Here is a 15,038-nt window from a genome sequence, read left to right as displayed (position 1 = left end):
CCGATATATTTAACTTGCGTTTCGAGACAAACAGTTGTTTTTTCACTCTTTTTCAAAACAATCGTTTTAACCTTAACTTTGTTTTTATTTCATTTCAGTATGGAGACTAGAAGTAGAACATGCAGTGCTAGTTTATTCACCCTTATTATAGTTCTTTTACAAGTGATTAATAGCCTGTCGTCAAAAGAATACTATATTGGTAAGAATAATTATAAATAAATAAATAAATAAATAAATAAATAGGCCTATAAAGAAAGAAAGAAAAAGAAAAAGGAAGAAAAAAAAAGAAAGAAAGAAAGAAAGAAAGAAAGAAAGAAAGAAAGAAAGAAAGAAAGAAAGAAAGAAAGAAAGAAAGAAAGAAAGAAAGAAAGAAAGAAAGAAAGAAAGAAAGAAAGAAAGAAAAAGAAAGAAAGAAAGAAAGAAAGGATGGAAGGACGGAAGAAATAAAAAAAGACCGAAAGAAAGAAAGAAAGACCGAAAGAAAGAAAGGCCGAAAGAAAGAAAAGAAAGAGAGAATAACAGAAAGAAAGAATGACAGAAAGAAAGAATGGAAGGAAGAAAAAAAAAAGACAGAAAGAAAGAAAGGCCGAAAGAAAGAAAAGAAAGAGAGAATAATAGAAAGAAAGAAAGAAAGAAAGAAAGAAAGAAAGAAAGAAAGAAAGAAAGAAAGAAAGAAAGAAAGAAAGAAAGAAAGAAAGAAAGAAAGAAAGAATGGAAGGAAGAAAGAAAAAAGACCGAAAGAAAGAAAGGAAGAAAGAAAGACCGAAAGAAAGAAAAGAAGGTTCCATTTTGAACCATAAAAGGTGCTAAACCTTGTCCCGTGGGGAGCACCATGTAAGGTTCTACTTAAGAACCCTTTTGTGGAGGTTCTATAAAGAACCATGAAACAGTGTTCTATCTAGAACCCATTCAGCTTCTATTAAGCACCTGAATGGTTCTTTCAAGAACCATTCATGGTTCTTGCAGTTTGTCCCACTGGGAGCACCCTACAGGTTCTTGATGGAACCTTTAAATGGGTTCTAGAAAGAACCTTCTTTGGAGGGCAACAAAGAACCACTAACCGCGAAATATGTATACATCCAAGAAGCTTAAACGATAATAGCCCCCGATAAAGGCATGGCTTGAGAATGGGGGAAATTATGGGGTAAAAGTTTAAAAAGCAGAATACCGGTATATATTCTATGGTGTCAACATGTGAACTTGCTAGATGGCCGCTTTACTGCACACTACATATCGTTACGCAGCAGGAATAATTAATTGAAATTCTCACCAGTGTATCATTGAAATAGGTAGGCCCAAATAAATTAAGGAAAAGAAAATAACTAATATAAGCTCACTTTTTATAGACGGTATTGTTCAAAAGGATAAAGTACAAAAACATTTAATTTAAAACTCATTTATCATGTGTAAGTATATTATTGCAACATAGGTGTGTGTTGACAGTCTGGAACCCGTTGTCCTTAAAATTATGGTTCTTGGAAGAACCCTATAGCCATATAGAACCCACATTTTGCTATTTAGAACCCTTTTCAAGAACATAAAGAACCTTAAAAGGTTCTTTGGAGATGTGATGTTCCAACAAGAACCATTTGTCATTTCAAAAAAAAACCTCTGGAACCTTTTTTTTCTAAGAGTGTATGAGACGATAGATGCACGACACACGGCTAAAAACAATACACACTTAAAAATAGGTAGTCAAAATTTTGACTAATTTATGGGGTCAATTTGAAATAACCCTGATGAAGTCAAATATGACTACCATAGGGGTCATTTTCAGTTGTTGACACCATATTAAATTGACCCCTAAAAGGGTCATATTTAAATGACCCCAAATATAGTAATTTTTTGACCCACGTTCCGGGGTCATTTTCAAACCGGGACCCCTGAATGTAGTCATTTCAACTACGTTAGAGGTAATTTTCTAATTATAACCCCCGGATATAGTCATTTTTGACACTAATAGGGTTATTTTTCAACTGACTCTGTTGGGGGTCAAATCATTTTTGACCCTAATTTTTAACTACAATTTGGGTCAAATCATTTGACTTCATCTCCGGGTCAAAAATGACTTCAATGGGTTCGGTGCATAGTTGACCCTGCCATGGGGTCAAAAATGACTACTTTAGGGTCATTTTTGACAACCTGAGGAACACTCAGGATCTCGTGATTAGGAGATCCTGACTTCCTGAGTTACGAAGTGAACCGCATGGCCCTTCATTATTTCCGTAGATATCAGCAGAAGATAATAATTATTAATTCTTCAACAGATAAGCAAACAGAGAATCTACAAGTTCGACTCACTGGAGGAGATACTAATTACGTTGGTTTAGTAGAAGTCTACCTCAACGGGGAATGGGGTGGCATATGCAATACAGTGGATCGCCGTGTCGCAGATACCGTTTGCCGATCTATAGGTATTGAATAAGAACTACAGTCTGTCTACTTAGAAGTAGGCTACAAAGTATAAACGTGGACGCACACATTGTGCCGACTTTGAAGGCACGCATACCTGCAGCAGAGACGCAGGCGGCATAGGACACGCAATTCGGACGTACGAGGCTGGCGAAGATACAGGGCTGACAGCCCCATTCACAATACACGGTTAGCGATTATAAATGGACAATTAACATACTTGCAGTGGGGTACTTTGCAGAACCCCAACGGTTTTAGAGTAAGATAATTTTGCTTTGACACCACATAACAAATTTAGAATTGTTTGTGAAGATTTCATGATTATGTGTTAATCCAATGGCGACGTCAAAAATAGCGATATCGCATCCACCATCATCTGCAGAGACGCATAACTGCGCACTGTTAACGCGCTGTATACGCGTGCGTTGTCACTTTGTACTTCAGAGTAGACAAATTGTATTATAGGCCTATCATCACTCATACATAAATTCTAGACAGTTCATTGCATTACCATTTATCATTTTTACCATCACCCTCTCCGTGTGATAGTCTTTACCATCATGTGTTCTGCCGTAGTGTGCCTGCGCTAAGCCGTGCGCTGACTCTTGGACTCGCCGATTTAGTTATGGGTGGACCCCAAAGTTCAGTTCAGTTCAGTTCTCTCCATATGGAGAGATTTTATTTCTCAGTATATATAGGCCTTCTGCCTTACAATACAATAAAGTACAGTAAAATATATTTACCCATCACCAGGGGGCAAAAGAGTTTGCCTGATTTTATGAGCATTAAAAATAAATTTTGATAATGAAATTATAGTTTGTTGATTTCTAGACTGAAATAGAGTAATAAAATAATTGAAATTTGGAATACACTCTGGCAATAAGCGATTTCTTTCATTAGCATAAGCAGGACATTTTAATACAAAATGATACAAATCTTCAATTTCACCAGTGTGGCAGATTTTACAAATACGTAAATTTCGAGGAACCTTAAACCATATTCCACGAACATATTCTAACTCAAGAACACCCAATCTGGCTTTGGTCAGAAGTATTTTATGAAATGGTTTCTCCAGCCACAATAAATAGTCTTCCACCACTAGATTTTCTTTGATTTGAGTATAAAAAGTAAGTGATGAATATGTACTTAATGCATTTCGCCAATTTTGTATATCAATATCTTTACATCTCTGTTTGAAAACATCAATAAAATAATTTACATTGTCAACACCTTGAGCAATCCATATTTCACCAAAACCGTAAGAGTACAGAATATTTTTGATCTTCATAGCCCAGCATTCTTTACCATTCTCTGCCTTTTTGTATTGAAACTCATAGCTTTGTCTTAAAAACCTGTTATTATCCAGTGATAAAATGTAAAACCAATACTTAATACAGTTAATAAGTGAATTTACCAACAGTGCATTTCTACCAAGTTCACCACGAATGGCACAGTGTGGGATAGATTTACATGATTTAGATACACCAAGAACATAACGACAAATCTTTATGAGACCAAAGAAAGCTTTGTTAGCTTGCGATGCAGTGGATTTCTGTGCATTAAGCCAGTTCCCATTACTTGAAAACACATTACCTAGGTACTTGAAGGTATTGACCACTTCTATTCTTGTTCCCTTATAAAACCATTTCTCAGTACGTTTAAGGGCTGGGGTATGAACGTTTGGACAGTATTTATTTTGGGACATCAGAGCACATCAGACGTATCGAATTGCATTCTGAATACGAAGAATGTCATTCTGATATCAAATAATTTTGATTTTTTGAAATTCGCAATTTAATAGGGGAAAGTGGGGTAATGCCGGACTGTGGGGAATCCCGGACACATCGATTGCAGCTAAACGGAGAAGGGTGGCACTATTATACTACCTTAGGGTTTTAGCTACCTCAAGGTGAACCTCACGTGTACTACTACCAGCGCTTTGGGTCTCGTCTTTCTTTGTGAAAATTACGAAAAAACAGAAATTGTCATTTTTGACTTTTTATCTGAAAAGTGATTTATTAGCTGGGTGACAGTTAATGCGTCAAGGGACACAGATGAAGTATGGATGGAAATTCTGTTTGATACTTGATTGTTAGCTGGATGTATGAATTTTGGTATCTTAAAAATGGATTAGTAGAACAAGCACTGAAAATTAAATCGGGACCGTGAGGGGTAATCCCGGACACACATGCGTCTCTATACAGATGGGGTAATGCCGGACACTTGTTATTTCAAAAATATAGACAACAACAACAGCCCCCATAGTAGTATGCTTGAGGTACTAGAAGTACCTAATACATTCTAGGGGATTATCATCCTACTCCACTTTCCCTCTTAGCAGCAATCATGTGTCCGGGATTACCCCGTGTCCGGCATTACCCCATCATTTTTTACCATTTTGTTTTTTAATTATAACTTATTAACTATAGATGTTGAGTTATTAAAAACTGGTTACTAGTTAGAACATTACTCCTACTTTGCATTGATATGATTTTCACTGATGAACTTTATTTAATCTTGTACCTGTGTAGCCTTAACGAAAGGTGCCCGGGATTACCCCACTTTCCCCTACACATTTTATGGCAAATCATTAAAAATTGATATTTTTGATATTTAACAGTACTTGAAGTAAACTTTAGAAATCTGATGATTTATACTTAAAGTGTATGTAGGTGGGATGAAAAGCCGACGATCAATTGAAAATTTTGACCTTTTTCGTATTGAAGATATGGATTTTTTCCCCAAAACACCAAAAAAATTAGGTCTTTTTGGGAAAAAAATCCATATCTTCAATATGAAAGGTCAAAATTTTCAATTGACCGTCGGCTTTTCCTCCCTGCTACATACACTTTAAGAATATAACATTAGATTTATATAATTTACTTCGAGGACTGTTATATATCAAAATTTGAAAAATATCAAATTTTTATAATTTGTCATAAAATTTGTATTCTATTGTGATTTTCAAAAATGAAAATTATTTGATATCAGAAAGACATGCTTCGTATTCAGAATGCAATTCGATAGGTCTGAGGTGCTCTCATGTCCCAAAAAATACTGTCGAAACGCAATAAACGCTCATTTTAGATCCCTTAAGAACACCACCTCGTTTAAATACCATGATTTTAGTTTTATCTATATTTACTGAAAGGCCCCATTCATGACAATATTCTGCTAGAACATCAAGTTGTTTTTGTAGACCAAAGATAGTGCCACTTATAATAGCTAAGTCAACAGCAAATAGTAGATGACTGATAAAACATTGATTCAAAACAAAGTGTGAAGTATATCACAGCAAAATATGGTGTTATGTTGATGAAAAAATGTTTTTCCTACCTTAAATAGTATTTTTAGTAATAGAATTTATGCATGAGTGATATAAAACAAATATTAACTGTCTTAAATTCGTGTAATGGTCCAAATATAATCGCTCGGTGAAAGATGTATTGTTCCATTCCACTCGCCGTTCCGGCTCGTGGAATGGAACAATCCATCTTTCACCTCGTGATTATATTTCGACCATCACACTCATAGACAGTTAATATTTGTATAATGGCGCACACCGACATCGCCTGGCTAATTATTTGGTGCAGCAGAGAAACTAAAATAAATACACGGGATCGATACACCTGAATTGCTATGCACGATTTTGATATCAGACGAAAATCTTCGGATACCGGGGTGGAAAATGATGAATATCTCCCGATGATTTCGTCTCAAGAAACCAGATCTGGTCTCATACACTTGCAAATACGTGTTGAACACATAATGATAGTCGTTAGTTTGCGCTTTGAGAAAAGGCCGTGAGTCTTGAACTCAAAATTTTATATTGCGTTGGTCCTGTATGGACTACAGCGCGCAGGCATATAGCTGCACTCACTACTCCAGTGGAGGCAGTATGACCATTGACCGCAATGTCGTATACAAGCTTTAATACTCACACATCGAGAAATCAATTACCCCGGCTATTGTCAGTAGCCTTAAGGTTCGTTCATACATACCACCGCATTTGCGATGTGTTGCTTTGCGATGCGGTGCAGTGCCGCACTGCATCGCAAAGCAATATCGCGATATCGCGATGTAGTAGTTTGCAGTACGATGCAGTGCGGCACCGCACCGCATCGCAAAGCATAGCATGGCAAATGCGGTGGTAGTATGAACGGACCTTAAAGGTGGAATAAAATGGCCGTGCGTGGCTGTGGATTCAACCTATACCATGGCGATTTCTACCATGAAGATATCGGGGCGATGACACTGTGGGGCGTAGCCAGCCAGGGGGCCGGAACAGAAAATGGACACGGCAAGGAGTAAAGGTTCGTTCATACTACCACCGCATTTGCGATGCGTTGCTTTGCGATGCGGTGCGTTGTCGCACTGCATCGTGCTGCAAAATACTGCATTGCGATATCGCAATGAAGTATTTTTAACACTGGAAATGCGACGAGTTGCGACAAGTTGCGGCAAAAGTAATCGCAAAGCAACGCATCGCAAATGCGGTGGTAGTATGAACGAACCTTTAACTTGGAAATGCGACGAGTTGCGTTGAGTTGCGGCAAAAGTAATCGATATATCGGCATCGCAAAGCAACGCGTCGCAAATGCGGTGGTAGTATGAACGGACCTTAAAGGTTCGTTTATACTACCACCGCATTTGCGATGCGTTGCTTTGCGATGCCGATATATCGATTACTTTTGCCGCAACTCAACGCAACTCGTCGCATTTCGAAGTTAAAATGTATTTAACTTTATTGCGATATCGCAATGCAGTAGTTTGAAGTACGATGCAGTGCGGCAACGCACCGCATCGCAAAGCAACGCATCGCAAATGCGGTGGTAGTATGAACGGACCTTAAAGTGTCCTTAAAATGACTTTAAAATTATTCAAAAATTGACAAATGGGGACGAGAATCATTCTCGTCCCCATTTGTCAATTTGGTTTTGCCGCTCACACGAAAATCCTGGCTGCGCTACTGATGAGTTCTATTGTCTTTGTATTGTTTATGTGTGTAGAAATTTTCAACTGAAGACCGATGCAAAGAATTCAAAAGGAATGAGTTATAATTATATCTTGAGTTATGCATAAAGGTCAAAATGTCAAGTTAGCTCAATCGATAAGGCGTTCGACTATGGTGCCAGAGTTTGCGGGTTCGAACCCTGGCGGTGCCTAATAGGCTCACGCTCTCGTGGAAAAATTGAGTTAGCTTGAAATTCCCCTGGACAAGGAACTTACTACTAATTTGTCTCGTTGTAACTCGTACGAAACTCGGGGAGCTGATCCTGGTTGCGATGGTTATTTGCGCCCAGGGTGTTCGCTCTTGAAGCAGCAAAGTCCATGAATTGTGGTTTAATGGTTTGTAGAATGATGTGGGCCGTAGTGGTCAGCAACAACCTTATAACCCTCACTCGGGTCCATGGTTAACGACTAGTACTGTAGACTATATAACATTAAAAATCAACTTAATAATAATACGAGTATATTTCTATATTGCTACATGGTTGACTGTGTGTGTGTGTGTATGTAATCAGTGGCGTCGATTTGTGGACAAATGAAGAGGAATGGGTTTTTGGCATTGAGAAAACTAAGGGGGGGGGGGGTTACAGGACTTTGGCATTTTTTTTCATAGGGCATTATGTAATTATTTATTGTTACATTATCCAAGAGATGGAACCGAACCGAGACTGGGGGCCAGTCTACGACAACCTGTAAAAGTGTGCTGAGGCTTGTGGGTCAACGTTTAGGCGTTGTGCCTGTGCGATGAAATTGGTCTCAAATTGTTCTGCTTGGAACAACATTTTAATCAAAGAATAGTTTGAAATATCTTAGCTGATTTTGTCGTGTTTATAATGATGTAAAATAAATTAATATGAATTATCACTCAGATTACGCCGACGGTTACGACTATGCCGAAGAGATATTTGACAACGCCAATTCCATGTTCAATATATGGCCGGATGAAATATTCATGTCAGGCTTGGATTGCTCTTCTTGTGGTGAAGATGGGGATGAATCGTGTTATCATCTGAGCGAGTGCGACTTCCGCGAGTTGGAAGACACGGGTTGTCCTTTAGATGCCATGCTTGGTTTACACTGTGAATATTTTGATGATGGTGGTGGTTTCATGTCTTGTAAGTCAAACCAAGTTCTCAGGGTTGAAACCAAAACTCGACCGGCGGTTTACCCCCGGTTCCGTCCGGTTTTTATTGTTCTAAACAATGGAATCCGGACGGAACCGACGGTTAACCGCCGATCGAGTTTTGATTTCATTCCTTACCAGTTCTATTTCATTTCTTTCTTTCTTTCTTTCTTTCTTTCTTTCTTTCTTTCTTTCTTTCTTTTCTTTCTTTCTTTCTTTCTTTCTTTCTTTCTTTCTTTCTTTCTTTCTTTCTTTCTTTCTTTCTTTCATTCATTCATTCATACATTCATTCATTCATTCATTCATTCTTTCTTTGTTTCTTTCTTTCCTTCTTTCGGTCTTGTTTTCTTTCTTTCGGTCTTTTTTACTTTCTTTCTTCCAGTCTTTCTTTCTTTTCTTTCTTTCTTTCTTTCTTTCTTTCTTTCTTTCTTTCTTTCTTTTTTTCTTTCTTTCTTTCTTTCTTTCTTTCTTTTCTTTCTTTCTTTCTTTCTTTCTTTCTTTCTTTCTTTCTTTCTTTCTTTCTTTCTTTCTTTCTTTCTTTCTTTCTTTCTTTCTTTCTTTCTTTCTTTCTTTCTTTCTGTCTTTCTTTCTTTCATTCTTTCTTTCTGTCATTCTTTCTTTCTTTCTTTCTTCGGTCTTTTTTTTTTTTTCTTCCTTCCATTCTTTTTTCTTTCTTCTTCATTATTTATTTATTTATTTATTTATTTATTTATTTATTTATTTATTTATTTATTTATTTATTTATTTATTTATTTATTTATTTATTTATTTATTTCACTATTTCATTCACTATTTCATTCATTTGTTTAGGCCTAATTAAATCATATTTTTGTATTCTTCTCTTTTACAGATACATGGATATTCGCATTAGTTTTTTCTCTCATATCCGGGATTGTCATCTGCAAGAAATATGGAAGCAGGTTCTTCATCCAGAGACCCGGCCGCGGCCCTCAAACAACAGGCCCTGAACAATTGACCCATACACAAGCGAGCCTTAGACCAAACTCAGAAACACTCCCACATATTCAACAACAGTCAGCAGTAGTAGACACTAGTAGACCTGGACCGGTTTTTTGGTATCCAAATCCAACTATGCCAGTCCAATATCCGATGGGAGATGCAGCTGGCATCAGCTCTTTACCCCCTCCACCTACCTACGAGGATTCGAGAAATATGTGAAGGAACAAGAAAATAAATAAACTGCATTGGCTATTTTCTCATCCGTTTTTTAAAAAAGAAGTAAGGCCTATATTGTATACACACGCCGGGGGGCACTCCCACTTTGGAGGTGACGCGTACATGTCACTGAAAGACCCCATATTTTTTCAAACACATGCAAATTCAATTTTCGAGGTTTCTTTTGGTTCTTACTCAAAGACCCCATTGAAAAAACAGGTCATATTCGCAATCAATGCCCTTAGGTCCAAATGGTGCGTCTCTCACCAAATGACCCCGTACTTTTTGCTCTCTTCGAATGCAAAAAAATCATGCTCTCGCCCAATGACCCAATATATTTTTATATTTAGCTGTCACCGAATGGCCCTTACTGTGAAGGTGCCCTGCACCTATATTATTCATTGCATATTGAAGTGCCCCCCTCCGGACACACACAGGCATGCAAACAAATAAATAAAAAACTAGAAAACAAAAACTGAGTTATGTGTATTTTGTTTCGCAGATCTGCTGAACTTCTTGTAGTTAATTTGTAAATTTTCTACATTGCTGATGTGCTATAGCTGCCGGTTGTTTCGGTGGAAGTTGGGGTTTTTACTGAGTATATTATTAGGCCTACTGTTGTTAAAATAACGTTTCCATTAAGTCCTCAGCAAGCCCAGAGGACATCAAAATAGTCTTCAAAATTTATATAATTTATATAAGGTCACGTCAAATTAAAAATTCGTTTCGCGTCCCCACCTTTTTGAAAAAGTGAGGAGGAGAGTTTTGTTAGTTTTTGTTGTTGTTTTATTGCTAAATTGACAAAATGCAGCAGTTTTCCGGTACAATTGCTAGTAGTTTTCAGCATCAGCCAGGAAACATTAGGAAACGAATTTGGAGAAAACCTTCTGTTAACAAAATACTATGCTGATCCACCAGCCTGGGTGGCTCACGCTCCAGTAATTTAGCTCAGTAATACATCAAAGAATGTCTTCCAATTCATGAAAACAAATAGATAATCAGCTTATCGGATTAAAAGCTTAGAGGGAAGGTCTTGCTGCTCAGCGAGTGTTTGTAATTATCAGAAGGTTTTCTCCAAATTCATTCTCTAATGAAAGATGAGTACCTCTTTTATTTAAGATTATGAGGGGTCAGACGTATCCAATTTCACGCATTCCTGCTCCTCAATGGCAGCCATTAGCCGCGACGGTACCCAACTATCCCACCTAAAATGTGGGATGATGCGGCCTTGAAGGGTATTATAAACTGCATTCTATCACCCGTGTTACACGTAGACAATTATGACAGTTTACAACACAAAAGAATCTAACATCGACACACAACACCTGTTTGGTGCATGCGGGTACCCAAATATGGCCGACAAAATCCTGACAATGACTTGGCTCGTTGAATTCGTCTATAGTTTCACAAAAACACTTACAAGTGTTTCATGCTCCAATACCACCTTAAGGATGCACACAGGATCACTGAAGTGTTACATGGCCAAAATTGAGTTTTCATCACTAATGTCATCTTCAAACCGTATTTTATCTTGTCATTAATAGATTTTAAAGAAATCTTAACATTTGAACCATAAGAAAAGCTATTTTAAAGACCCTTTTTCATTAAAAATTCGTCAAAATGCAAAAGCAAAAAAATCATTGTTTTCCCGCAATATATCGCGTTCTCGTAACGCGTACTGTGGCGCACAGCTAGCAAAGACACGCACACATGGTAAACTGGATGGGCGAGGTGATTACTGATTGAGGCGCTGGAGTCGCCAATCGCGATCACTACCGTATGTTATCGTATTGATCCCTTCCAAGGTAGGTAAAGCTTGCACCATTGCATTGCGAAACTGCGGGCCGACAGACCACCACCGTCCCATCCTAGAATCAGTAGGCCTACTCGATATATTTCGCCAAAAAGTGCTCATAGTGGTATAAATTAGTCTTTTTTATATGAACATAATAGTGAATTTTTTGTTTGTTTTTGTTTTGTTTTTCAAGTTTCATTCTGAACTTGAAAAGATGAAATTTATCTGTAATACCGAAATGATCGATCACGAACATGAGGCTCAAGTAGTTACCCGTATAAAGAAGCCCTGTAATGATGACGCAATCTGGTAGATACGATAGAAAACGTAGGCCCTAAATAGTTTGCTAGTAGGCTAGACTTAGCCCGTATAGTACATCATTAGGCTTATTATTTTATGTTTAAAGATTTGTTTTATTTTATTCATTCATTCATTCATTTCATGACCATTAACGCAATGTCAAAAACGTTGACATTTCAATACATCATATCGACCATCTAGGCATCATGGCCTACAACTCTATGTCAAAAATGTCTATATTTGAAATCGGCATAGCGAGCACGCGTTTATGAAAGCATTTTCATGAATGTTTTAATGTTAAATACTAATTTCAAACGAGAAATATAATCGAAAACGCAAATTCGTGCTTTTTTCATAACCCATTTTAACTACATTTCCAATAGTAGGCCTATTAGGTCTACCATATGCCATGATTGCGATAAAAGCTTTTGGTTTTACAACACTTTTTGCGAATGTTTTGGCCGAATGCCTTTTTATTTGCAATGTTTGTCTGGCTTTCAACTTTCACGTTTATAATGTTTTCTGCATAGGCCTACTTTAAAAGGTAAACTGCTTTAAAGCATTTTTCGTGAATGTTTTCATGCAGTGTTTTAAAACGCTCTTTATAGCATGATGCCTATATCTACTACTAACCCCAATCTAATTTAAAGCCATAAAGTGTTCCGTTTTCTACTTTTGAAATTCGGTTTTGTTAGGCTATGTCAATTTCCGTGTTTTTCAGTTTTCTTGTGACCTCTCCGTGTTTTGCCCGTTTAACATTATATATAGGCCTAGGCCAACTTTTTGTCCGTTTTACAAGACGTTTATTCAAGACACATTACAACTTTTACCCCACTTTTTACACGTTTATTTGATTGAAAACAACAACAGACACACTTTTTTTTATTTTTGTTGTTGTATTTTATTCACTTTTTATGCGGTACAAAATATTTTACAACTTTATTGTGGCTTTAGGCCTATGACTTTTGTACGTGTTTGATATTCCGTAAAAAGTTAAAAATAAAATATGATAACAACAAACAATTACAATAACAAAAACGGAATATTGAGTAATGAGTAAATTTTACTTGGGATTCCTGTGGTGTAGGCCTAGCTATAACGGGCGTTAAAATGCCTATCTTTGGCGCGGACGGGCCGCTGTGGTGCCTCTCAAGCACCAACTAAAAAGAAAAAGCAATGAGAAGTAACAACATCATGTTTGTGGTTCAGAAAAGGACAATGAACATAAAAATGCAATATTTGTCAACACCAAAAAAAGAAAAAAAGAAGAAAATCACCAAAAACGATCAATTAAAAACATTGCATTTTTAAAGCAAAATTATGAAAATTAGGACAAAACAGAAATCGCAATTATCATGGTTATGTCTCAGTTTATTCTTCATTTCATAAAACTTCCTGATTATCTGCAAAAATAATTGCTTGTCAGTTATTCTATGCTACTTTTAATGTTCTGATGTCCGCAAATTTTAATACAGAGCATGATCTTTTTTTAAATACGGAACAGGACAAAATTGTGCTTAAATAATCATGGTTTCGTTCGCGGCAACACGACCATGCACTGTGCAATTTATTCGCGTAACCTGTCTGTCTGTCCGCGCGCCCTGTCGCTCCTCAAACGCCAACGCGACGCCGCGGCCTTGCCGGACGCTCTGCTGCACCATGGAAACAAGACTGCAGTAAATAAAATGGCTGCTCCATGTGGATAAACATCTGCCGAATGTGCACGGATAATTTTGTCATATTGTATATTTTACCTTCTAAATCACCAAAAAAATGCCAATCTGCTGCAGTTGGACGCCCCTTCTCATTTTCTTACTTGACCAAACGTCACAAGTCACCGGATTATATATTTATGGAATAATCTTCAAAAATGGACCTAAAATCCGCTGTATTTTTCTAAATCGCGATTTTCGGCAAGTTCACTTTTCACCACTTTTAACCATTTTTGGACCGCCATAGCGTCTCAATGAAGCATCACTGAGGTAAGTTTTTAAGTCGAACGTTTAGATATGGCCAAAATCTAGATAGTGTTTTTTCATTTTTTTAAATTAGGGCCTAGAACTTTTTTTATCACCCATGATTCAAAAATTTGAACACGGGTCACAGGTTTTACTGATTTTTTGCCTATATTTTAAAAACTAAGCAAAATTTCGAAAAAATAAAAAAACACTTTCTAGATTTATTTGTCTAAATTAATAAAATTCATGTTTTACAGTTTTGATTTTCAAATAATTTTTTATGGCGGACCAAAAATTTTTGGTCAAAAAAGCCGTTTTTTTTTATTTTCTCGAAAATTGTACTTTTTGACCCAAAACTGACATTTTAAATGGATGTATGAGCTCATTTCCTTTCAAAAAATGTATACTTTTATATACTTTACATAAATAGTTTTCGAGTTATGATGTGAATAATAATGGATAATTAGTGATCCTGTGTGCCTCCTTAAGGTGGTATTGGATGCATTTTCTAGAAATTAGGAAATGCTTTGAGCATGTTTTAAACAGATTAATTGAGTAGGGTAAAGTACACTGATCAATATGCCTTGTGTTTGGAGCAAATCGGACATACGGTTTCCATAATACATCAATTTATATGTTCTTTGTATCCTATTGTTTTTGTCAATAATCAATATAGTTAATGAGCTAAAAGGACTGCAAAGGCTCATTAATATGTAATTTTTGCCAATATTTTGCTAAAAATCAATGCATAAATGTTCAGGGTACTTTTATTTTGCATTATTTTGCCCTGAAACTTGGTCCAAGTGTTTCTAATATGTTCTAATGTATTATATAGTGAAGCCGCCCTCTAATTTGCATATTTGCATAATTAATGAGCTAATTTGCATAAATGCTAATTAATTATGCAAATATGTAAATTAGGGGGCGGCTTCATTATATAATACATTAGAACACATTAGGAACACTTTGACCAAGTTTCAGGACCAAGTTTCATGGATTTTTAGCGAAATATTGGCAAAAATTATATGTTAATGAGCTTCTCCAGTCATTTTAGCTCATTAACTATATTGATTATTGATAAAAACAATAAGATATAAAGAAAATATAAATTGATATATTTTGAAAACCGTATGTCCGATCTGCTTCAAACAAAAGGCATACTGATAGGTGTGCTTTGCTCTACTCAATTAATCTGTTTAAAACATGTTTAGAGCACTTTTATAATGCCTATGAAAATTTAAACAAATGTAGACTGTTGCCAGAA

The 15,038-nt window shown here is 36.5% G+C and overlaps 1 protein-coding gene across 1 annotated transcript; it reads left to right on the top strand.

The window, feature by feature from the left end:
* Positions 1–99: 99 nt before the first annotated feature.
* Positions 100–9,876, top strand: LOC140172492 (uncharacterized). Its single transcript, XM_072195638.1, has 4 exons — positions 100–199; positions 2,268–2,414; positions 8,292–8,537; positions 9,396–9,876. The coding sequence occupies exons 1-4, from the start codon at positions 100–102 to the stop codon at positions 9,722–9,724; spliced, it is 822 nt and encodes a 273-aa protein (XP_072051739.1). The 3' UTR covers positions 9,725–9,876.
* The last annotated feature ends 5,162 nt before the right edge of the window (positions 9,877–15,038 follow it).

This window comes from Amphiura filiformis, chromosome 16 (genome assembly GCF_039555335.1).
Source record: "Amphiura filiformis chromosome 16, Afil_fr2py, whole genome shotgun sequence".
Lineage (NCBI taxonomy): Eukaryota > Metazoa > Echinodermata > Ophiuroidea > Amphilepidida > Amphiuridae > Amphiura > Amphiura filiformis.
The sequence above is the reverse complement of the archived record's forward strand: the minus strand, read 5'-3'. Positions and strand labels throughout refer to the sequence as shown.